This window comes from Lucilia sericata, unplaced genomic scaffold, assembly GCF_015586225.1.
Source record: "Lucilia sericata isolate MDLA Ls3-8-SP2 unplaced genomic scaffold, ASM1558622v1 Contig000212F_arrow, whole genome shotgun sequence".
NCBI classification, from domain to species: Eukaryota; Metazoa; Arthropoda; class Insecta; order Diptera; family Calliphoridae; genus Lucilia; species Lucilia sericata.
Window position 1 is genome coordinate 315,500 of NW_023994240.1, and position 26,897 is coordinate 342,396.

The 26,897-nt window shown below is 28.7% G+C and overlaps 1 protein-coding gene across 1 annotated transcript in view; it reads left to right on the top strand.

The window, feature by feature from the left end:
* Window positions 1–1,086: 1,086 nt before the first annotated feature.
* The window catches only part of LOC119602161 (acetylcholine receptor subunit alpha-like), a 34,340-nt gene continuing 8,529 nt past the window's right edge, over window positions 1,087–26,897 (top strand). Inside the window, 7 exon segments of the mRNA XM_037953526.1 lie at window positions 1,087–1,386; window positions 2,001–2,181; window positions 5,365–5,480; window positions 19,817–19,985; window positions 20,898–21,034; window positions 26,310–26,456; window positions 26,762–26,854. Of these exon segments, the coding sequence (XP_037809454.1) occupies window positions 1,250–1,386; window positions 2,001–2,181; window positions 5,365–5,480; window positions 19,817–19,985; window positions 20,898–21,034; window positions 26,310–26,456; window positions 26,762–26,854 (980 nt within the window). The 5' untranslated portion in view covers window positions 1,087–1,249.

The window sequence follows — 26,897 nt, forward strand, 5'->3', positions numbered from 1 at the left end:
TTGTTTGTTTGTTTGTTTGTTTGTTTGTTTGTTTGTTTGTTTGTTTGTTTGTTTGTTTGTTGTTTGTTTGTTTGTTTGTTGTTGTTTGTTTGTTTGTTGTTTGTTTGTTGTTTGTTTGTTTGTTTGTTTGTTTGTTTGTTTGTTTGTTTGTTTGTTTGTTTGTTTGTTTGTTTGTTGTTTGTTTGTTTGTTTGTTTGTTTTTGTTTGTTTGTTAGTTTGTTTGTTAGTTTGTTAGTTTGTTAGTTTGTTAGTTTGTTAGTTGTTAGTAGTTAGTTAGTTAGTAGTTAGTTAGTTAGTTAGTTAGTTAGTTAGTTAGTTAGTTAGTAGTTAGTAGTTAGTTAGTTAGTAGTTATTTAGTTAGTTAGTAGTTAGTTAGTTAGTAGTAGTTAGTTAGTAGTAGTTAGTTAGTTAGTTAGTTAGTTAGTTAGTTAGTTAGTAGTAGTTAGTTAGTTAGTTAGTAGTTAGTTAGTTAGTTAGTTAGTTAGTAGTTAGTTAGTTAGTTAGTTAGTTAGTTAGTTAGTAGTTAGTTAGTTAGTTAGTTAGTTAGTAGTAGTTAGTTAGTTAGTTAGTTAGTTAGTTAGTTAGTAGTAGTTAGTTAGTTAGTTAGTTAGTTAGTTAGTTAGTTAGTAGTTAGTTAGTTAGTTAGTTAGTAGTTAGTTAGTTAGTTAGTTAGTTAGTTAGTTAGTTAGTTAGTTAGTTAGTTAGGTAGTTAGTTAGTTTGTTTGTTTGTTTTTTTGTTGTTTGTTGTTTGGCTATGTTACAATGTACCTTTTAAATAAAAGGTAACTTTTTGCTAAGTACTAATTTCCCTTAATATTAATTACATAATTACTCTTTCCTGTTGACCAAAAAATGTAAAAAAACAACAAATGGAAATCGGCAAATAAAAAACCTCTGTATAAATCAATTAACTTTTATTACATGTAAATAATCATAAACAACTGTTTGTTGTTGTTTTTTCACATTTATATATTTGATTATTTCAACACACTTTTTTGTTGTATGTAATTCTCCCTTTTACAACCCCACCATTACTATGAGTGATTATTTGATTTACGTTTAACAATTGTATTTTGTTCTTTATCTTTTCAGGCAGCACATCGAATCCCGATGCTAAACGTCTATACGACGATCTTCTCAGTAATTACAACAAATTAGTACGACCCGTTGTCAATGTACCGACGCTCTAACCGTACGTATCAAATTGAAATTATCGCAATTGATTGATGTCAATTTGAAAAATCAAATCATGACAACCAATTTGTGGGTGGAACAATCGTGGTACGATTATAAATTGCAATGGGAGCCAAAGGAATATGGTGGTGTTGAAATGTTGCATGTGCCCAGTGATCATATATGGCGACCGGATATTGTTTTATATAATAAGTGAGTTGAAATTGAAAGAAAGTTAATTGTAATTGTTTAAATTAAGTTCATGTAGCTACATATGCAAAAAGGAATTTGATGGTAAAATATGTTGTGTTTTCCATATTTTATCTTATAATATTCTGAAATTTATTAATAATGTTGCTAAAAACCAGCTGTTTTCTGTTAAATTACCAAACTTTTGAACAAAATGTTTCCAATATATCAGAACTATCCATCTTAGACATAACTACATATTTCTAAATAATTTTTCTTGTTTGTATTCTAAAACCCATAACAACCAAATGTCTTCAACACTCATGGCTCACGATTTGTGTTGCTGTCAAATAAACAGATCCCGTTTAGCAGGCCACACCATCTTTTTTAAAAGGCAACTGGCATTTTTAATTTCCTATTTATGTATGGATTCTGTATTCTGTTTTAAAATAAACAACAAAACTAGTTTTAGCCAAACAAAAATAACTAACTATTCCCTTCCCTCCTTCTTCAATGGATTTTTCATGTTCTTTGGAAAATATAAATGTTTGAATGTCTCTGTTTTGTTGTGTTTTTTTATTTGATGGTTTCGTTTTTATTTTCCCCCTCTCTCTCTCTCTGTCTTTCTTTATTTCCAGTGCTGATGGTAATTTCGAAGTAACTTTAGCTACAAAGGCCACCCTAAACTATACAGGACGTGTTGAATGGCGGCCACCTGCTATTTATAAAAGTTCTTGCGAAATTGATGTCGAATATTTTCCTTTCGATGAACAGACGTGTGTTATGAAATTTGGCAGTTGGACATATGATGGGTTTCAGGTAAGTTTCCTACTCATATTTTTCTTATTTTCTTTCACTTTAATTTATGTTTTCGAAAAAAAAAAAAGAACAAAAACTATTTAGTTTTCTTTTGCTTAAGTATTAAATGAAATGAGTAGTAAAGTAGTAAAATAAATTTACTTGCTAAAGATTTTTTTGTTGTTTACTTAAGTTTGTTATATTACGATAAAAATTAATGATCCTCTAAAAAAGGTTATATTTTAGGGAATATGTACATAGGTAGGTACGTACATATGTTATATGTTTGATAAGGATGCTAATAAAGCTAAATAACGTTTTTATTATTTAAATAAAGCAGATGCACAGAAGTCATGTTTGTATTATTGAAAAAGTTTATAGCTAACAAAAAAAAAAAAAAAACACATACAAAGCATGCATGAAATGAACTAAATTTGTCAAATTAGATTCCAACCCTGCATAGGAGATAAGAGACCTACTCAAAACAAACAAACACACAAACAAAGAAACGAGCAAACAAACACACAAACAAAGAAACGAACAGACTAACTAACTAACTAACTAACTAACTAACTAACTAACTAACTAACTAACTAACTAACTAACTAACTAACTAACTAACTAACTAACTAACTAACTAACTAACTAACTAACTAACTAACTAACTAACTAACTAAGTAACTAACTAACTAACTAACTAACTAACTAACTAACTAACTAACTAACTAACTAACTAACTAACTAACTAACTAACTAACTAACTAACTAACTAACTAACTAACTAACTAAGTAACTAACTAACTAAGTAACTAACTAACTAAGTAACTAACTAACTAACTAACTAACTAACTAACTACTACTAACTAACTAACTAACTAACTAACTAACTAACTAACTAACTAACTAACTAACTAACTAACTAACTAACTAACTAACTAACTAACTAACTAACTAACTAACTAACTACTACTAACTAACTAACTAACTAACTAACTAACTAACTAACTAACTAACTAACTAACTAACTAACTAACTAACTAACTAACTAACTAACTAACTAACTAACTAAGAAACTAACTAACTAACTAACTAACTAACTAACTAACTAACTAACTAACTAACTACTTAACTAACTAACTAATTAACTAACTAACAAACTAACTAATTAACTAACTAACAAACTAACTAACTAACTAACTAACTAACTAACTAACTAACTAACTAACTAACTAACTAACTAACTAACTAACTAACTAACTAACTAACTAAGTAACTAACTAACTAACTAACTAACTAACTAACTAACTAACTAACTAACTAACTAACTAACTAACTAACTAACTAAGTAACTAACTAACTAACTAACTAACTAACTAACTAACTAACTAACTAACTAACTAACTAACTAACTAACTAACTAACTAGCTAACTAACTAACTAACTAACTACTTAACTAACTAACTAATTAACTAACTAACTAATTAACTAACTTCTCCAAGCATTCATCCTGCAAAAACTTTCACTTCATAGTTAGCAGTTGAAATTTTCTTCAACAATGCACTTATCTTGCAAGCTTAAAAATATATAGTTAAAGAAGTACTTACTTCGATCGCTTGCTAATATGGAGTTAAGTAAGTAATTTTGTTTTTGAAAACTATTAATAATTTTCACACAAAAATAAATAAATAAATAAATAAATGTAAAAAATAAAGCTCGAAAATTAAATGTGAATGCTGAAAATAAGTACTTACAAAAGAAAGAACTTTCCAAAGATTTCCATTAAATAAAAATTTTACCGTAAAAATTGACTGCAAATTGCCCTTAAATAGATTATTTCTTTCACTATATATTCTCATATCATAAACTGTCAAATTTAGTCAAATTAAATTGTATTTAATAAATCCCCTTTGACAAGCTATCATCCTAATTGAATTTTAATTGGAAATCTCATTTAAAATCAAAATGAATATTTAAATTTCGAATACATACTATAAACAAAAACTTTATTAAATCTATAGCATTACACGCTCTTGCAAAAACCTTAACGCAGGTGTGTGTGGGTGTATAGTCTTACGGAACTGTTAATATTATGTAAAATTTTAAGTTATTTACTTAATAATTTATTTCTAATAAATATTCATGAGTCCTGCAACCACCTGTCCCCGCATACTATTCGCTTCAACAAACACACGCCTATTAACCACATTCACAAATTGCCAAAAATATCATTAACGGCATTTCAATGTATTTAACAGGCTTAAAGACAATCATGATTTTGCGTCATTATTTGTGCGCAGCAAATAATAATGATAATTTATTCCGCTATAAACAGCTTTAAAGCCTAAAAAAGCCAATTAAATATTGTGCTTTTAAGTTGATTTAAATTTTGTTAAGCGTCTGTCTCAGGTGTAATAGCATCTAGTACCTGTTCTAAATACACAAACATTTTGGATTTTCAAATTTTGTCTTCTTTTTAATCCCTAAAAGTATGTAAATGTTTTCTTGGCTTAGTTTCCAAGGAAATAGTTTATTAAACTAATTTCCTTTAATGCTTTCCAGTTACAATTTCCGTTTGTTAAAATATCAACTCAATTCATCTCATTTCATCATATGCCGGCTGCCAATACTTCGGCTCTTCGTTCATTTGAACAAAAAAGAGATTTTTTTTTTGCTCATTCGTTTATTTTATACTTTTGCAAGAAAATGATCTGTCGATGATGAGGTTGTTTGTGGAGCAGCAAACAGGCAGCATGATGAGCAGGTTGTTGATGTATTGTATAGTTTTTTTATAAAGATTTTTTGTTTGCCATTTTTCGTGTGTCTCTGAAGACGTTACTTTTAAAAGGACACAATTTGTTGTTGATGTTTTTGTGTGTGTGTAAAAACAAATTTGTTTAATGTATAGGAAAGCAGGAAAAACTAACTTTTTTTCCTTTGATTTAAACGTAAAAATAAACCAAAAAAAAACGAAAATTCCTCTATAAAGTATTACATTTTCCATCCCTGATAAATATGTATATGTCAATGACTTTTCATATATCTTAACATTTTAAGGGACAAATTGTATTTATGTACATGTGTGTGTATGTAACTTTTATGGTAATTCCCTTTTTGTGTTTTATTTCACTTTTTATATGACTTTTTATTTCTTCTTTACTTTGTTTTTGTAAAATCTTTTCATGTCGTGTTTTTATTATATTTCAGGTTGATTTACGCCATATTGATGAATTAAATGGTACAAATATTGTTGAAGTTGGTGTAGATTTATCAGAGTTTTATACATCCGTAGAATGGGATATTTTAGAAGTACCTGCAGTAAGGTAAGTTTTTTTTGAAAAGGAAATTTTTGTTTTTTTATTTTTATTTAAGGAAGTTAAATTAGATTATTTTTAAGAAAAGTTATAAAATATAAATTTAAAAATAGCTAATAATAGAAACTCACAAAGTTTTAAAAGCCAATATTGCCAAATAATATTGTTAGAATGCTGAAATTTACTTAAACAATACACTTAACACGCACGCTTACTAATAGTTAGTTAAATAAGTACTTACCTCGGCCGCTTGCGAATAAGCAGTTAAGTTTTTGAAAATAAAGCTTGAAAACAATATATCAAGGCTGAAAAGTTAATACTTACATATATAGTTATTTGTAAGTTATTACTAGACTCCTTATAAGTAATGCTGACGGTAGGTTTTTGAATATGTGCGAGTTTTCTATAAATGATAATTTCAACGAAGTTTTTTTATAAATTGAAACTGAAACTGAAATTAGAAAACTGACCGAAATTTTTATCAAATAAAAAATTTTACGAAATTTTTTCTAAAATATTAAAATGAACGAAAATTTTCAAAAAATTGAAAATTTATTGAAAATTTTCAGCAAAAGAAAAAATAAAAAAATATTTTCTATAAATCGAGAATTGACCGAAAATTTACCAAAAGGAATTTAACCGAAAATTTTCTGAAAATATAAATTTTATCAATTTTTTTTCTGAAAATTAAAAGAGACCGAAAATTTTTATATAAATAAAATATTGATTTAACAATTATAATGAGCGAAAAATTTAACGAATTTTTTTTATAAATAGAAAATTAACCGAAAATATTATTCTAATGAAAATATTTTTAATTTGAAAATTTATCAAAATTTTTCTTCAAATATAAATTTGAGCGAAAATTTCCTCAAAATTTTGGTTTTAATAGAATATTAATCGAAAATTCTTTAATTAAAAACTGACCGAATTTTTTCAATTAGAAATTTAAAAGAAGATTTTCCGGATTTTTTTCTTAACTGTAAAAGTGACCCAAAATTTTCCAAAAAATTTGAAAATTTATCGAAAATGTCCAAACCTTTTCTATAAATTAAAAATTTAAAATATTTTATTGTATTAAAAGAAAATTGACTGAAATTTTGATTTTAATAGAAAATTGACCGAAAATACCGAATAAATAATAAAACTGACCAAAACTTTTATCCAATTAAAATTTAACAGAAAATGTTTAACAGCAAAAAAAATTCCGGAATACTTTCTTAAATATAAAAGTGACCGAAAAATGTTTATAAATAGAAAATTGACTCAAAAAAAAATTGACCGAAAAGATTTTAAAAGTTTGAAAATGTTCTATATTTTAAAAAATTGATTTGATGCATGATGCAAGAAAAATGACCGAAAGTTTTCTTTAAAGAGAACATTTAAAAAAAACCAAAATATTTATAGTTTACTAGCTATACCCAGTGTGCTTCGCTACCCTCATCGTAATGGAATAAAATAAATATCATTATTGTAAATGTATATATATCTGCAATATCAAAAATTCCCCTTTTAGAGAACTCTTTAAGTTTGATTTTATGATTCTAGTCTCAATATTACAGAAAATTAAAAAAAACAGTTGAAGAACGAAAAAGTGCCTTTTTATATATTTTCATTAAATCAGGATGACGCATGTTTAATTTTCAACCAGAAACCAAAAAAATCGCATAAAGATTTTTATACAATCAGGAAGCTACATGTCCAATTTTATGTTTAGGTTCAATATTATAGAAAATTCGAAAAGTATTAGTAAAAGAACAAAAAAGTACCAGAGTATTCTTTTTCAATTTTCGTTCAATTGGGATATTGCGTGTTTAATTTTATGTTTATATATTCAATATTTTAGAGAGCTCTAAAAGTACCAGTACCAGTGAAGTACGAAAAAGTACCAAAAAACCTATTTTATTTAATTTCATGTTCCTAAGTTCAATATTATAGAAAATTCAAAAAGTACCAGAAAATATTCCAGTTTAAATTTTCATTCACTCTAGTCCCTGATTGCTTTTATAGATTCTAATTAACTCCGGGCTCCACATGCTTAATTTCATGTTTCTAGGATCAATATTATAAAAAACACAAAAAGTACGTTTGAAGAACGAAAAAATACCAAAAAGTGCCCTTTTATAGGTTCTCACTTAATGCAGGCTCTAAACGCTTAAGTTCATGTTTCTAGGTTCAATATTATAGAAAATTCAAAATGTACCTTTTAAAGAACGAAAAAGTACCAAAAAGTCCCCTTTTATAGGTCCTCACTTAATCCGGGCTCTACATGCTTAATTTCACGTTTCTAGGTTCAATATTATACAAAAATCCAAAAAGTACCTTTTGAAGAACGAAAAAGTTCCAAAAAGTCCCCTTTTATATGTTCTCACTTAATCCAGGCTCTACATACTTAATTTCATGTTTCTAGGTTCAATATTATAAAAAATTCAAAAAGTACCTTTTGATGAACGAAAAGTCCCCTTTTATAGATTCTCATTTACTCCGGGCTCCACATGCTTAATTTCATGTTTCTAGGTTAAATTTTATAGAAAACTCAAAAAGTACCAGTCGAAGGACGAAAAAGTACCAAAAAGTCCCCTTTTATAGATTCTCATTTACTCCGGGCTCTACATGCTTAATTTCACGTTTCTAGGTTCCATATTATACAAAATCCAAAAAGTACCTTTTGAAGAACGAAAAAGTACCAAAAAGTCCCCTTTTATAGATTCTCATTTACTCCGGGCTCTACATGCTTAATTTCATTTTTCTATGTTAAATTTTATAAAAAACTCAAAAAGTACCTTTTGTAGAACGAAAAAGTACCAAAAAGTCCGCTTTTATAGATTCTCATTTACTACGGGCTCTACATGCTTAATTTCATTTTTCTAGGTTAAATTTTATAGAAAACTCAAAAAGTACCTTTTGTAGAACGAAAGAGTACCAAAAAGTCCGCTTTAATAGATTCTCATTTACTCCGGGCTCTACATGCTTAATTTCATGTTTCTAGGTTAAATTTTATAGAAAACTCAAAAAGTACCAGTCGAAGGACGAAAGAGTACCAAAAAGTCCCCTATTATAGATTCTCATTTACTCTGGGCTCTGCATGCTTAATTTCATGTTTCTAGGTTAAATTTTATAGAAAACTCAAAAAGTACCAGTCGAAGGACGAAAAAGTACCAAAAAGTCCCCTATTATAGATTCTCATTTACTCTGGGCTCTGCATGCTTAATTTCATGTTTCTAGGTTAAATTTTATAGAAAACTCAAAAAGTACCAGTCGAAGGACGAAAAAGTACCAAAAAGTCCCCTATTATAGATTCTCATTTACTCTGGGCTCTGCATGCTTAATTTCATGTTTCTAGGTTCAATTTTATAGAAAACTCAAAAAGTACCAGTCGAAGGACGAAAAAGTACCAAAAGGTCCCCTATTATAGATTCTCATTTACTCTGGGCTCTACATGCTTAAATTCATGTTTCTAGGTTAAATTTTATAGAAAACTCAAAAAGTACCAGTCGAAAGACGAAAAAGTTCCAAAAAGTCCCCTTTTATAGATTCTCATTTACTCCGGTCTCGACATGCTTAATTTTATGTTTCTAGGTTAAATTTTATAGAAAACTCAAAAAGTACCAGTCGAAAGACGAAAAAGTACCAAAAAGTCCCCTTTTATAGATTCTCATTAACTAAGGCCTCCGCATGCTTAATTTCATGTTTCTAGGTTAAATGTTATAAAAAACTTAAAAAGTACCAGTCGAAGGACGAAAAAGTACCAAAAAGTTCCCTTTTATAGATTCTCATTTACTCCGGTCTCGACATGCTTAATTTCATGTTTCTAGGTTAAATTTTATAGAAAACTCAAAAAGTACCAGTCGAAGGACGAAAAAGTACCAAAAAGTCCCCTTTTATAGATTCTCATTTACTCCGGCCTCTACATGTTTAATTTCATGTTTCTAGGTTCAATATTAAAGAAAATTCAAAAAGTACCTTTTGAAGAACGAAAAAGTACCAAAAAGTCCCATTTTATAGATTCTCATTTACTCCGAGCTCTACATGCTTAATTTCATGTTTCTAGGTTTAATTTTAAAGAAAACTCAAAAAAGTACCTGTGTAAAACGAAAAAGTAGCGAAAAGTCCCTTTATTATTAATTTCATGTTTCTATTTCAATATCATAGAAAACTCAAGAAGGACCAGTTGGAGAATGAAAAGTACCAAAAAATATCACTTGGTACCGGGGTTCCAAATAACACCCCATTAGGATATTTAGTGTTTCTAAATTTAAAAATTTTATCTAAATTGGATCATTGTGGTTGAATAAAATCAAATTTCCCGTTTTTACCCCTTTTGGTACTTTTTTCCTCCCCATTAACGAAATAAAAATTCTATTCCAAAAAGTTGCAACATCGTAGTGGAAGCCCGTTATTATGTATTCATATGTATAAGTTAATAAACCAAAAACAATGTTTTATGAAAAGGTACCAAAAATAGGTACAATTTTAACCCCTTAAACGTCCGAATATCCAAAAAGTACTAAATTCATATTTTTATTTTTTCGTTAAGTTATGAAGGAGTCAAAAATATTTTTTGAATGTGCACTGGTTTAAAAGATACATGGGGTGCGAAAAAAGTACCAAAATACAGTTTTTACCCGTTTATTCCCTAAAGGGGCCGAATTTTAAAAAAGTACCAGACACCTGTCCGTTTATTTTTTAAATGAACGGCGATAAGCTTTAAACTGTTTTTGTATCTTTTCTAGTTTAGGAGATATAAGGTTACCGAATTTACGCGTTTTTACCCTTTTTTACCCCCTAAACATTCGAATTTCCAAAAATCCCGTCTTAGTGGATCTATTTGGCGGGAGACCAACCTCCTGTCCAAATTTCAGCTCTTTAGCTTCAACCGTTTAGGCTGTGCGATGATGAATCAGTCAGTGAATCAGTCAGTCAGTCAGTCAGTCAGTAACGTTAGAATTTTATATATATAGATAAAAAATTTTTTCAAATTGGAAAACTTACTGAATTTTTTCCTTGAATATACATTTTTTTTTCGAAAAATTTTTTAAAAATCCGAAATTGGCCGAAAATATTTCTGAAATATAAAAATTACGAAAATTATTTTAAATATAGGACATTTCCAGTACAAAAAAAAACTCTCTATAAATCGCAAATTGACAAAAAAATTTCTAAAAATACTAAATTGGCCGAAATTTTTCTAATATATAAAGGAAACAGAAGATTTTCAAAAAAAAAAATAGAAAATTTATCGAAACGTTTTCTATAAATCGAAAATTTATTACAAATTCAGAATTTGTTTATATTAAAAGAAAAATGACCGAAATATTGGTTTTAATAGAAATTTAACCGAAAATATTCCTTAATTAAAAAACTGACCAAATTTTTTTCAAATAGAAATTTAACTGAAGAAAATTATCCATGATTTATAAATAAAAAAGTGACCGAAAAAATTTATACTTACCTTATATTTACCTTAATTAAGATATATTTAAACAATTTAATGATGAAAAACAAAATTTCTAAAAGAGGCTTTATATGGGCCGACATGGTCAAACAACGGCCTATATAAAACTTAGTTGTGCCAATTTTTGGAGAGATAGTAGTATATTTGACGTAGTTATGAGTTAAAAACCCCAAATTGGAAGGTCAGATTGTATGGGGGCTAGGTGAAATAATGAACCGATTTTAACCATTAGGCAATAGCATCGTCCTTGTGCCGAAAAACTTGTTTTATCAAAATATCTTGCGCACAAGGTTAACAGCCGGACAGACGGACGGACATATCTCAATCGACTCAGAAAGTTATTTTGAGTCGATCGGTATACTTTAAGATGAGTGTAGGACCAACATTTTTATGAGTTACAAACATCAGCACAAACGCATAATACCCTCCCCACTATAGTGGTGTAGGGTGTAAATATTCAATAATAACTATTTATTTTTGTAGGAAATGCCACGCCCACTATTTCAATTCGGTCCATTTTTATATAAATTACTTAAAATGGAAATGAAACTACTCATGTACAATTTTGGGACACTATTTATACTATATATTATTTAAAAGCATTAATTTTAATAGAAGATGCCATGCCCACTATTCACATCCCGCCCATTTTTATTTCTAAAAAATAAATTAATAAAAAATATATTATATTTAGCAATTTTTTTATACTGTCTGTCCATTAACTATGAAAATAGTCCATAAAAAGAGGTACAACGCCCACTTTAGGACCACGCCCATTTTAATTCCAAATACACATAATTGTAATAATATTACAAACATTTTCATATATTTATTATTATGAAAGTTGCTATGAAAATTTCAGAAAGATGGAGTCTATAGCCACAAAAATACACTTCAAGTATAAAAGAACTTTAAGTTTTTACTTTCTTCTACAAATAATTTGTCTGCACTTTAATAACTACCAACTAATGTAAACTCTCCTAGTTTCATTATATAATTTCTGCAGCTTAGTTTTTAACAGCACATGTTTTTGGGCAAAAACTTTTTAATAAACTAAAGGACAAACATTTTTAGCAAATATGATTAATTATACTAGCACTCCAGTTTTGAACTTATTCCCTTTATAAAAAGCACATATTTTAATCTCTCTCCTTTTTTACTAAATCTCCCTTCAAAAATAAACTTAAATTACTTTATTTTAATCATATTTTCTTTAGCAAAAGGAAAACTTTATTTACAGATTTTTTTTGTTAAGATTTGTAGTTTTTTACTAAAAATCATTATAGCTTTAAAATGTTGTTTGAAGCGGAAGTAAAGAAAAAACATTAAACATTAAATTAAAGTAAATTATTTAAGCAATTTATAAAGGTTTGATCTCTTCCACAAAATTTAAGCTAAAAATTTGCCAAGAAATGAAACATAATTTGTTTTTACTACCATAATTTTGTTGTTGTTATTCTTGGTCGTTTTTGCTTTGTTTTTTTTATTAAAAATAAATAGTGTGAGTTGGTAGTTTTCTAGTTTTTTTTTAATTTTTTGATGTTGTTTAAGAATTGGCAGGAAAAATCTGTAACTGCCACCACGTACTCGTACAATTTCAATTGTTGCAAAGTCAGTTGTAGTCACAGTCAGTTCGCTTGATGTTGATGCGCCACAACGAGTGGCAGCAGTACAAGTGCTGGGGACAACAACTCTGGTCTGTTGCTGTTTGCTGCTGTTGTTGGTTTGTGTTGGCTGTCATTTTGTTATTGTTGTTGCTGTTCTTTTCACGACAATTAGTTGATGTGTCACGTAGTTGCCATCATTTATGCTTGACGCTAGAGATAATCTAGCTTCCGTTGTGCTCGTATTTACTTCCGCTTTTTCCCTGTTGTTATTGTTCTTGTCGTTGTTGCTAGTGTTTAACTTTTTTATGGATATTTTTTAGCCTAGTGTTGTGTATTAGGTCTACAAAAATAATAGCAAAAAACAAGAAGACCATTTTTTTAGTGTAAAGGCATTAAACTATGAATGAAAGATGGAGGGCGTTGTAGTTTTTTTTATTACCATTTTGGGGAAAATTTACGGATTAAATTTTAAAGCGAATAAAGTGATTGTGTGTTTTAAAATCAATATAAAGTTTTTTTCTCTAAGAAAACAATAAATTCAGCACCGTAGCCAATTTGAATTATGAGAAAAAGTACAGTGGGCGATAAAACTGCTTTTAAAACAATTATTACGAAAATTGTAACTTTAGCTTACGGTTTTTAGTATTTTGTTCGTAAAGTTTCTTTATAATTTATCACTTATTCGCCCAGTTAATTGTAGTTCAGCATAGCGTCAGTATTGACCGATTCCAAGGGCATTAGGTGGGAGGAATTTTCCATAGTATATCATCACAGATCTCTTCTTGGTGTATTGCAAACCCAGGGAAAATAGGTACTACCAATACCTCTAGTCTGCCGGGACTATAAACTGGTGATGATCAAAAGTATCATCGTCCTTTGCTTGGAATGATTTGATATGAAGTCGAACCATAGCACCAGAAAATCTAATACTATGGACAAGACTTTGTCCTGGCTCGTAAAAAGGTTGATGCACGGTAAAATTTAATTTTCGGGATAAGTTTCCTAGAAACTAGGAGCGGCAACAGAATGAGAATGTTCTTTTCCTTGTCGGAGTTCGATGGGGCTACTATGGAAAGAACTTATATAGCACAAGTACTTGATCAAAGAGCTCGTACATGAACCGTCAGGACTATGTACACAAATTACCACAAAGGGGCAGTTGTGAGTCGTCAGAGAAACTCATCATGTGACCGTCAAGGCAGGTGTTCACGTTAAACACTTCGACATCTTCTTTCTCGTGTACACTCCATTAACCTCGGATTTGTAGACCTGGAAGAAGGATATGGACGCAGCAGTCTTCTCTAGGGACAAGATAGATAGTTAGTTAGTTAGTTGTTAGTTAGTTAGTTAGTTAGTTAGTTAGTTAGTTAGTTAGTTAGTTAGTTAGTTAGTTAGTTAGTTAGTTAGTTAGTTAGTTAGTTAGTTAGTTAGTTAGTTAGTTAGTTAGTTAGTTAGTTAGTTAGTTAGTTAGTTAGTTAGTTAGTTAGTTAGTTAGTTAGTTAGTTAGTTAGTTAGTTAGTTAGTTAGTTAGTTAGTTAGTTAGTTAGTTAGTTAGTTAGTTAGTTAGTTAGTTAGTTAGTTAGTTAGTTAGTTAGTTAGTTAGTTAGTTAGTTAGTTAGTTAGTTAGTTAGTTAGTTAGTTAGTTAGTTAGTTAGTTAGTTAGTTAGTTAGTTAGTTAGTTAGTTAGTTAGTTAGTTAGTTAGTTAGTTAGTTAGTTAGTTAGTTAGTTAGTTAGTTAGTTAGTTAGTTATAAGTTAATGATACTAAATCTATACCCTCCTGCTCCCCCTTTGCTCCTTTCCCCCTCTCTCCCCTCCTTTCGTGTTTCCCTCCATACTTTACTGCATATATAATAAACGCCGCATTAAGCGTAATTTATATTTCGAAAAAAAATAAAAAATTTCAAATGAAATTAAAAGGAAAATTTAATAAATTCTCCAAACAAACAAAACAATTTACATAATTTTCGTTTATTTATTCATTGATTTAGCAAATTTGTCTTGGCCTTAAAAACACATCAAAAGATATTTGAATCTTTTCAAAACGAAAACAATTTGAATAAATCTATAATCTAAAAAATATTTCAAAAAATACTTGAATGCATTAAAATATATTGTTACGTTACCTTCAATTAAATTTGTATATTTTTACCTTTTATTCATAATTTCCGTAAACTGTTGTTATTTATTATAAAGGACCAAAAACTGAAAGCTAAGAAAAACAAAATCATGAAATAATCTTTAATCGTCAAGTGTGCTACAAATTGTATTGCATTTTCGTATTTTTTTTTTTTTTTTTAATTTTTATACAATTTGTTAGTTTTTGTGTGATTTCTCTTTTAATACTCTTTAGCTAAAGAATTTTGTTGGCTTTTGGCAATATTTATGTCCCTGTTCTGGCTTTGAAAATTTCACTTTAAATATGAATCTTATACAAACATTGTTTTATTTATTTCTTTTTGTACTCTCTATAGCTTGTGCTTTTTTTTAGTAAAACTTAGTTTAGTTCAAAGATAGACCCCAATCGTTGGTTCTTGTTGGCATTGACTTGACTTATATTTTAGACACTTTTTGTGTGTTTTTACACTTTTTTTAGTTTGACAAAGGTTTGTGAAATCTTTTTTTTATATTTTTTATTTGACTTGTATTTCTATGATTTTCTTTTTCTATTTGTCGCACACAGCTACACACCGGATTTTTTTTTACAAACAATTTCCTGCATACATGAATACATTCTTGATTTATTTATTATTATGTATTTGTGTTTTAGAATCTATGTGTGTGAGTTTGATTTTTTATAAATGATTTTCCCTTTTAACATAAATACATACCAATACACATTTGGTTTTACTATCTATTGCCAGTACTTCTGGTATTTCATAGAGGAACAGTGGGTTATAGTGCAGCATTTTAATCTGTAATTTAATTTATAATCTATTCCATAGTCTAGTCTAGTCTAGTCTATAGTCTAGTCCAGTCTATAGTCTAGTCTATAGTCCAGTCTATAGTCTAGTCTAGTCTATAGTCTAGTCTAGTCTAGTCTAGTCTATATTCTAGTCTAGTCTATAGTCTAGTCTAGTCTAGTCTAGTCAGTCTAGTCTATAGTCTAGTCTATAGTCTTAGTCTAGTCTATAGTCTAGTCTATAGTCTAGTCTATAGTCTATAGTCTAGTCTATAGTCTAGTCTATAGTCTAGTCTATAGTCTAGTCTATAGTCTAGTCTATAGTCTAGTCTATAGTCTAGTCTATAGTCTAGTCTATAGTCTAGTCTATAGTCTAGTCTATAGTCTAGTCTATAGTCTAGTCTATAGTCTAGTCTATAGTCTAGTCTATAGTCTAGTCTATAGTCTAGTCTATAGTCTAGTCTATAGTCTAGTCTATAGTCTAGTCTATAGTCTAGTCTATAGTCTAGTCTATAGTCTAGTCTATAGTCTAGTCTATAGTCTAGTCTATAGTCTAGTCTATAGTCTAGTCTATAGTCTAGTCTATAGTCTAGTCTATAGTCTAGTCTATAGTCTAGTCTATAGTCTAGTCTATAGTCTAGTCTATAGTCTAGTCTATAGTCTAGTCTATAGTCTAGTCTATAGTCTAGTCTATAGTCTAGTCTATAGTCTAGTCTATAGTCTAGTCTATAGTCTAGTCTATAGTCTAGTCTATAGTCTAGTCTATAGTCTAGTCTATAGTCTAGTCTATAGTCTAGTCTAGTCTATAGTCTAGTCTAGTCTATAGTCTAGTCTATAGTCTAGTCTAGTCTATAGTCTAGTCTAGTCTATAGTCTAGTCTAGTCTATAGTCTAGTCTAGTCTATAGTCTAGTCTAGTCTATAGTCTATAGTCTAGTCTAGTCTATAGTCTAGTCTAGTCTAGTCTATAGTCTAGTCTAGTCTATAGTCTAGTCTATAGTCTAGTCTATAGTCTAGTCTATAGTCTAGTCCATAGTCTAGTCTATAGTCTAGTCTATAGTCTAGTCTATAGTCTAGTCTATAGTCTAGTCTATAGTCTAGTCTATAGTCTAGTCTATAGTCTAGTCTATAGTCTAGTCTATAGTCTAGTCTATAGTCTAGTCTATAGTCTAGTCTATAGTCTAGTCTATAGTCTAGTCTATAGTCTAGTCTATAGTGTAGTCTATAGTCTAGTCTATAGTCTAGTCTATAGTCTAGTCTATAGTCTAGTCTATAGTCTAGTCTATAGTCTAGTCTATAGTCTAGTCTATAGTCTAGTCTATAGTCTAGTCTATAGTCTAGTCTATAGTCTAGTCTATAGTCTAGTCTATAGTCTAGTCTATAGTCTAGTCTATAGTCTAGTCTATAGTCTAGTCTATAGTCTAGCCTATAGTCTAGTCTATAGTCTAGTCTATAGTCTAGTCTATAGTCTAGTCTACAATCTAGTCTATAAACTAGTCTATATATTTCTAGTCTGTTTTAATATTTCCAGTTTTGCACTAATTTTTTATCATATCTACCACTGTCCAAATTGAAATATTTTAGAGGTTTACCCATTCACACTTTGTCTAAGTGTGTAGGTATTTATATGTGGTTGTAAATGAGTATATATGTATTTAAATACACTCATACATATGTATGAATGAATGTCTGTATATATAAATATGTATGCTTACATACTTACATAAGTATTTCTTTGGTTTGTTTGAGAATGTACATACATATGTGTGTAAGAGTTTTATTTTTATTACTATGTATTAGTATGTGTTTGTTCAAGTGTGTCGGTGTATTGGTTTATTTTGTTTGAATGCGTTTTATTGGCAATATGTTGTGTTCTACACGTTAATGTTTGTGTTGCTGCCACTGCTACTACTGCTGTTATGGGTTTTATAGAAGAATCTCTTGGGGCACTTATAGATACTTTGACTTTGTTTTTTCTTAGTTTTCTTCCTTTTTTTTTTCATTAGATTTCTATTTTGTCTAGTATATATTGGCTGTAGTACTTCTGGTTAGCAGCAGAGAAGGGTAAATAGAAATAATGGAATTAGAAAGAAAGAAAGAAATTTCAACATTTTGACCCATATTCAATGTCTTATAAGACGGAAAAAATCTTTATATCCATTTCCTTTTATACGTTTGAATTCGTTCTTTTTTATTGTTTTGTATTTTATAACAACATAAATATTGGTTGGAGTGTGTGTGTGTGCGTTAGTATTTATTTGAAGTTATATATTGTTTATTTAAACCAATAAGAAGAAAAAAACATAAAGGAAAACATCTTCTAAGATTTGCCAAGAGTAAAAGTTGAAAATCATAAATCATAAATTGTAAAAAAGAGCTCATAGCAGTGATTAATGCTTAGACTCTTGCGAGTATTTGTTAACTCTCACACATACTCATGCCACTAACATGCCTCATTTTATTTTTTTACTGTTAAGAAAATTAATAGCAAAAGTAGAGTGAAAGCTTTTGATTTTATTCAATTCAAGTTGCTACTTTTTTCCACTTTATTTCAATGCTTTTGATGTATTATATTGACCTCGTTTTGCTGTGTGAAGAGATTTGTCTAATCAGTTTGGCCACCAACCACGAACCAACCTTTACAATTTATCATATTGACATTTAAAACTAGGTTAATGTTTGTTGGTAATTTGTGTTACAATATAGACTAATTGCTTTTAGTCTGCGAAAGTATTTCTTAAAGAATTTATGCAAGTTTGTTAAGGTCACCCATATATTAATTTATGTTTATGAAATAACCTAGATAATTTCCTTTTCTATTATAACTTGAAAACTGCTAAATTATAATGAATTCAATAGTCTATAGTCTAGTCTATAGTTTAGTCTAGTCTATAGTCTAGTCTATAGTCTAGTCTATAGTTTAGTCTAGTCTATAGTCTAGTCTAGTTAGTCTAGTCTATAGTCTAGTCTATAGTCTAGTCTATAGTCTAGTCTATAGTCTAGTCTATAGTCTAGTCTATAGTCTAGTCTATAGTCTAGTCTATAGTCTAGTCTATAGTCTAGTCTATAGTCTAGTCTATAGTCTAGTCTATAGTCTAGTCTATAGTCTAGTCTATAGTCTAGTCTAGTCTAGTCTAGTCTAGTCTATAGTCTAGTCTATAGTCTAGTCTATAGTCTAGTCTATAGTCTAGTCTATAGTCTAGTCTATAGTCTAGTCTATAGTCTAGTCTATAGTCTAGTCTATAGTCTAGTCTATAGTCTAGTCTATAGTCTAGTATAAAGTCTATTCTCTAGTCTAGTCTATAGTCTAGTCTATAGTCTATTCTCTAGTCTAGTCTATAGTCTAGTCTATAGTCTAGTCTAGTCTATGGTCTAGTCTAGTCTATAGTCTAGTCTAGTCTATAGTCTAGTCTAGTCTATAGTCTAGTCTATCGTCTAGTCTATCGTCGAGTCTATAGTCTAGTTTATAGTCTATTCTATTCTCTAGTCTATAGTCTAGTATATAGCCTAGTCTATAGTCTAGTCTATAGTCTAGTCTATAGTCTAGTTTATAGTCTAGTCTATAGTCTAGTCTAAAGTCTAGTCTATAGTCTAGTCTATAGTCTAGTCTATAGTCTAGTCTATAGTCTATTCTATAGTCTAGTTCTACTCAAGATTTTCTTTAATGTTTAATAAAACTTGTAACAGCAACCCATTTAAAAACGATAAATATTTATTTTTAATAAAAAATCCTATAAATTGCCTTAAAATACGACAAAGCCCATAAAATTATCACCAGAAAAATGACAATAAATATTTACATTCACACTCGTAAAAATATGGTGCGTATAAGTAATATGTAATTTTCTCTACTAAATGTATCAACACTTATACGACACCATGCCAATGTAATTTCTCCCGCTCTATCTCTTTTTAAAAGCTAATAATTCCATTCTTTCTGGTAGAAACAGGGTGCGTATGAATGATAAATAATTTTACCAACACTTATACGTCGGCATGCATATGTGATTTCTTTTCTTCTTTCTCTCATTTTATTTTATTTTTAAAAGCTAATAAAAAATAATCATACGTTAAGGTGTCCCCATAATAAAAACAAGAAAAAAGTCAAGAAATGCATAAAACATTTTTACAGCATCTATTTTATGTTTATTTGTAAAACATGTCTATTTTTATGGAGGAAATATATTTATTTATAACATTTTGTTTTGCTTGTTAGAAAAATTATTGTAGGTTTTTTTAGGGTTTTGGAAAGTTTAAATCAAAAAGGATTTAATTAAGATTATAGGTTTAAGGAAATAACCTTTAAATTTTTATATTTTATATTTAAAATTATTGATTTGTTGTTTTTTAACAATATCTTTATTTTTGTTTTCTATTTTTTCAGAAACGAAAAATTTTATACCTGCTGCGATGAACCCTATTTGGATATAACATTTAATATAACAATGCGCCGCAAAACCCTTTTCTATACGGTTAATCTTATTATACCCTGTATGGGCATTAGTTTTTTAACAATTTTGGTATTTTATTTACCATCTGATAGTGGTGAAAAAGTAAGTATTTTATTTATTGTTTAAAAAACTTAATTTTTTTTTTTAATTTTCAAAAAATGTAGTTTTTAGGGGGACATGGCAAAAGTTTTGGAACTAATTTGTACTTTAAGAACAATTTGTACTCACACTACATGTCTTTTCAAATTAAATGTGACCAAATTAGTGAAAAATTAATGCAATTTGATTTTAAATGCAGTAGAGATCTTTAAAATATTTTTTAAATTAAGTTTGATAAATTCTCAAAATCGATTATAAAAATTCCCACTTTGGGATTTTTTAAAAATTTCGTGGGAATTTAAAAATGTTAAGGAATTTTGTCTTAAAAACCATTTTAATGAATTGTAAGTGTTTTTTAATGAATTTTGACAAATTCCTAAAAACCATAATAAAAATTCCCACTTTTGGATTTTTCAAAACCAAAATAGGAATTTGCGGGATTTTAAAGGAATGTGAATATTGTATTAAATATCGACATATTTATTTGTATTCAATAAACAAGCTATTATGGAATACTAGTGCGTATGATAAATATTTATTTAATTTAAAATAAATATCAATCATACGTCCCCTTGCTAAATGTTTATATAAATTAATTTGCCATATAACTAAAATTTCCCCCATGTATAAGAAATTAAATTCCCTAACAGTTTATAATCGAAATATTTGCACATATTTATGTGCAAAGTTAAAAACATAAACTATTAACCCTACAAAATAAAAAACAGAAATACAAACATGTTGCACAATTATTTGCATTTTAAAACGGTGCCACAACAAAATAAACTTTGATGAACTATAAATTTATCGTGCTATTACTTACTTGTTGTTAGTTGTATGTGCAACATGTTTTGTTTTTGTTTATTCAAGTGATTTATTTATTGTTTATGATGTTGTTGTTGTATCTGTTTCTAGGTCTCATTAAGCATATCCATTTTACTGTCGTTGACTGTGTTCTTCTTGCTGCTTGCGGAAATTATTCCGCCAACATCGTTAGTTGTGCCGCTTTTAGGGAAATTTGTACTTTTTACAATGATACTCGATACATTCAGGTAAGTTTTATATTTCCCCCCACCCTTTACTACTAAATACTTTATCCAGACGTTATAAATTTGAAATGTAAATATTCGGCGGGTATTGGAAAAAACCTGAATTATAAACTTTTTTGTCTTTTTTATATGTATGTATATGTGAGAATATACATATTTAAGTTTATGTTTGTATGCTGATCTATTTTAAATATTTATTGTGTTTTTATGTATATGTATATTTTTTCGAGGCATCATAAATTATTGATTTATTGTCTCTATGTCTGTGTGGTGATGTTTGGCTGCATTGCATTGCTGTATAAACAAAATATGACTGTGATGTATATAGCAATATTTTTAGGTTAAATAAACTAAAATCAAAAAGGGGATTTAATAGGAAGTGTTAAATATATTGCAAGGGAATACATTTTGAAACATTTTGTTTTTATTTTTTGTCATAATTCCCTAATTTTAATCCAAATTTGGCTAAAAATAGAAAAAATTTGTAAAACACAAAAAATTTAATAAAAAATCTCATTACAATTTGGCAATTCACTTAAAAATTAACAAATCCTTTTTAAATATTTTAAACAATTTAAAACTTATTTAAATAAAACACTCCCACTTTAAAAACCTCCCCTTATCCCCTGAAAACATACATAAATTTAAAACAATTTCAAATATTTATGCTAAATAAACAAAAGCAAATTCATCATTACTGGTTAAAAACAAATACAATCTATTTAAATATTATTATGTTGACTGACTAATCAAAACAGCAGCCATAAACAAAATTGATTATTTATTTTTTAAGCCTGTTAGAGCAAGCAAATTCACCATCTGTCTGTCTGTATGCTAAGCAATTGTTTATTTGTCATACAATTATAAATTTCTATGTGTGTGTTATTGGTTGCATCCGTCCCACTGCTGGTCTCATGACCAACCGTCATAATAATGTCATTAAACACTCTGCCACCCGTATTTTGAATTGTTTAAACAATGACAGCTTAATCACGTTAGAATTTCGTGGTTTAGCGTAATTGTTTGATACATGCACAGACCATTAAACTAATGTTTGAAATATCTTTACGGTATAAACACACAGACGGACACATACATACACACACATACAAGGAATTTTGTTTTTTTACTTTTAAAGGGACTTCGATTACATACCGACTCAGACGTACAATGAGTTGTGGACAGACGTAGTTAGGCGCAGAGCAAATTTTGGTTTTTAGCAAAATTGCACTATGGCTTTAAATACATATATTTTTTGAAGAAAATTACTAGACCAGACATTTTACATTGCAACTTTTCCATTTGCTCTTCAGTAGAACTTACTTTCTATAGAATATTTGATCTAAAGTCGAGACTATAGGCCGATCTAGAGTCTAGACTATTGGCTGATCTATAGTTTAGACTATAATCTGGTCTATCGTCTAGACTATAATCTGATCTATAGTTTAGACTATGATCTGGTCTTTAGTCTAGACTATAGTTTAGTCTATAGTCTAGACTATAGTCTGATCTGCAGTTAAGGTCTATCGTCTAGACTATAGTTTGATCTATAGCTTAGACTATGATCTGGTATATCCTCTAGGCTATAGTTTAGTCTATAGTATAGACTATAGTTTAGTCTATAGTGTAGACTATAGCTTAGTCTATAGTCTAGACTACAGTCTTGTCTATAGTCTAGACTATAGAGCTTATTTTAAATAAGGAATTATCACTTATATAGAGTTTATTCTCTATAGAAAATTTGCTCTTCAATAGAGCTTTTTCTCTATAGAAAATTTTGTCTTAAATAGATCGTCTTTTCTATAGAAAATTTGCTCTTAAATTTAATATATTTCCATAGATATTTTGCTCTTAAGTTGACCATCTTTTCTTAAGAAATTTGCTATCATCATTGCTATAGAAGTTTGAAGTCTAGACTATATTTTAGTCTATAGTCTAGACTATAGTCTGGTCTATAGTCTACACTACAGTCTGGTCTATAGTCTGGTCTATAATCTAGACTACAGTCTGGTCTATAGTCTAGACTATAGTCTAGTCTATAGTCTAGTCTATAGTCTAGACTATAGTCTGGTCTATTTGCTCTTAAATATAATATACATACTTCTCTTGCTCTTACGTTAAGCACAGCTAAACAAGATGGTTAAAGAAATGTAATTTCAAATTCACAATTTTCTCTCTTATATAAGCCCATAGTGTTTTGTAAATCTTTACTTGTCACATGCCATAAACATTTATTTCTATATGTGCATATAAAAGTTTGCCTGAGAATATGTAGGTATGTCTGCGTAAAGTTAACATATGTATATTGAATAATACATACATACACCCAAAACAGACAGACTCATTACACCGTCATTTACCCGTGCATACCTATAAAACCATATTGTCCTCATTTCACCACATCCTCATCGCCCCATCTATACGTTATTTAGGCAAACGTTTAATGGCCATTTAAGCTGCATGGGTTAATGAAGATGTGCATATTTAATCATGCAACTATTTTTCATTAAATCTGTTAAATCTGCTGCTCTTCTTCTACGTTTTAATGTCTGTATTTTAAACTAACGCCAGTTTTTTGTAAGGAAAACCATAATTGTTCCCAGTTTTTAGTGAATAATTTATATCATTTAAATATATAAATGATTCTCATCTTTTTTTATAGTTAAATCAATTAAAACCTTTTGCAAAATATTGTTATTTGCTCAACTATTTAGTTGACATTTTAATTAATTGTTTATTAGACTAATTAAACATACATTTATTTAGTTGCCAGAGTAGTAATACAACAACAAAATAAAAATTTCAAATAAATACTTAAATGCAACATAATTAATGCATTTTTTTTTTTGTTGCAATGTAGTACATGCTTATGCATGATAAATTTTTATTCAACTTTAATTAAAGAAATTTAATTATTTATAAATTTAAAATGTATTGGTTTTATACATTAAAATTGTTAGGTTTGTAAACTTTTAAGTAATTAGAAAATAATATTAGAGAATTTGTAAATTAATAATTAGATATTTTTTTAATATAAAATGATAAAATTCTCTCAGACTGAAAGCTTTATTTCTACAGAAAATTTTCTATACAAAATTTTCTGTTGGAAAAGCTTATTTTCTTTGGAAACTTTTCTCCTTGTAAAAGCTTATTTTCTATTCAAAATTTGCTCTTCGAAAGAACGTAATTTCTGTAGAAACTTTTCTCTTTGTAAAAGTATATTTTCTATACAAAATTTGCTCTTCGAAAGAACTTAATTTCTGTAGAAACTTTTCTCCTTGTAAAAGCTTGATTTCTGTACAAAAGTTGCTCTTCGAAAGAACTTGTTTTCTATAGAAAATTCACTCCTTTAAAGATCTTATTTTGCTCTTTGAGAGAGCTTATTTTCTATGTAAAATTTGCTCTTTGAAAGAACTTATTTTCTAAAGACAATTTGCTCTTTGAAAGAACTTATTTTCTATACAAAATTTGCTCTTCGAAAGAGCTTATTTTCTGTAGAAACTTTTCTCCTTGTAAAAGCTTATTTTCTATACAAAATTTGCTCTTCAAAAGAACTTATTTTCTGAAGAAACTTTTCTCTTTGTAAAGCTTATTTTTTAAGCTCTTTGAAAGAGCTTATTTTCTATAGAAATGTACTTATTTTTAAAGAGCTTATTTTCTGTAGAAATTTTGCACCTTGAAAGAGCTTATTTTCTACCAAAAATGTTCTCCCTTATTTTCTATGGAGAACCTATTTTTTAAAAAAAATATATCGGTTTGAGAGCCTAATAAGAATTCATTTTCTATAGAAAATTTGTTTCTAATAAAAGCTTATTTAGTCTTAGTAAAAGCCTAAAGAAACTAATTTTTATATTTTTTACCACTTACTAAGTATAAGATATAAAAAGTGAGTTTTTTACTTTCCGACTTTCTGTTTTATTTTTTTTTTTTTTTTTTTTCTTAAATAAAATTTACATGAGTTACTTTATTGTTAATATTTACTGCAGATTGTAATTCAAATTGATTTAAGTACAAATAATTTAATTGTTAGAGTCAAACAAACACATACTCATACTGGCAGTTTTGGGTAGCAATACCCAATGTGTGATATTTTCTAACATTTGAGACTAACACTGGTTATTACAGAATGCTACTTTCCATTACAAATGTAAAACTGACTCTATAATACATTACTACTGGTGTATTAAGTAATCACTTTATAATGTGCACTAGAAAATCAAAGGTGTAGGAATAAGCAAAAGAGAGATGCATCTCCTCCTGGGTTAGGGAAATATATATTTTGAGAAAATAATGTCTAAAAAGCTTTCATTGACTCACTTTTAAACTGCTGGGCAAATAAAAATATACTTTTCCATATACACATTTAAATGTGTAAACGTACTTATTTATTTATGCATGAAAATATGAATTTTTTACAATAAAACAACACTTGCAATGCAATGAAAAAGTGAAGGAGAGAGAGAGTAGCAGAAGGAGAGCATTCCCTACGGGTTATATTTAAACGATATATAAGAGTATGAGTAAATATATATGACTACAGTACGTGGTCACATATGTCACCTATGTATATACGTACATACATACATCTATAAACTCACACGTAGACATGTTTATGCATGCACAATAACTGTGCAAGCATACAAATTTAACACAAATGCATAAGAGCAATTACAAACTATGTAAAATGTATGTTTTATATGCTCATATTCAAATATGTACAAGTACTAAAAGTCAAATGGAAAAAAAAAAACTGAATAACTGAAATCCTGGGAGTAAGGGATTGAGGGCATAAGAGTGTTACAAAGTTGTGTTGCAGTTACATATGTATGTACTTTTTTCACATTGTTATAAGTTTATATAGGATTTCATGCATGCTTGTTAAGCAAACTTTTGAACAAAAAATCGACAACAACAAAAAATTCTCACCATTTCAACTGTGCAACCTGAGTGCTGTGAAGAAAGCAAAAACTACGTAAATCATTTTATTTTTAATCGTTTTTCGTTTTTTATCCCCAGTTTCATTTTAATGAATTTGTTTCTTGTTTTGTTTTTTCTCTCTTTTTACATGTTTCTTCAACTTTGCCATCCACGCTACCTGGGGCCGTGATGAAAATCCTCTTTATAAATCCTTTTTCCTGTGCGAATTTCAAATATTTGCTGTGTGTGTGTGTGTTCATTGCTTGGTGTAATTGTTATTGTGTCTGCCTCAACTTATCCTTGAAAATTACAAAACTGGACATGGTTTGTGTCCATCTATCTATCGTTCTATATCTGACAGTATATGTGTTACGGTGGTAGTACTTAATATACACTTTCGTTCGCCGCAAACTCACACTATGGCACCTTGGGTGCGTACAGTGTTTATCAATCAACTGCCACGGTTTCTGGTAATGCGACGACCGCTTTATCCCATTGGTGAAATGATGTAAGTAGTAACAGCAAATATAAAAACAAATCTATATAGTTGCAACGTAATAACATTTATGTTTCCACATGTGTAATCCCATAATTTTTTATTTATTAATTATTTTTAATTAAGAAATTGTAATATTATTGTCATACATTTGAGTGATTATTTTTGCTAAAGTTTCAAATACGAGGGTGTTGTGTTAAGTTTCCCAAAAAAAAATCCTAAACAAAATCAGTTTTAACTCAACCTTCTCAAACTCAACATCACTATTTCAAAACCAAACAAAATTTTTCCATTTTCTTTTCTTAAACCACTTGCAGTAAAACATCTCGACAACTTATGTTACGAACCTGTAATGGACTTGAACTTAGGGATCAAATACCACCGCTGCCACCACCCGTAGCCTTATCACGGTAAGTTAATATCCCCCTTCTAAACAAAACAACTTTCCCTTTT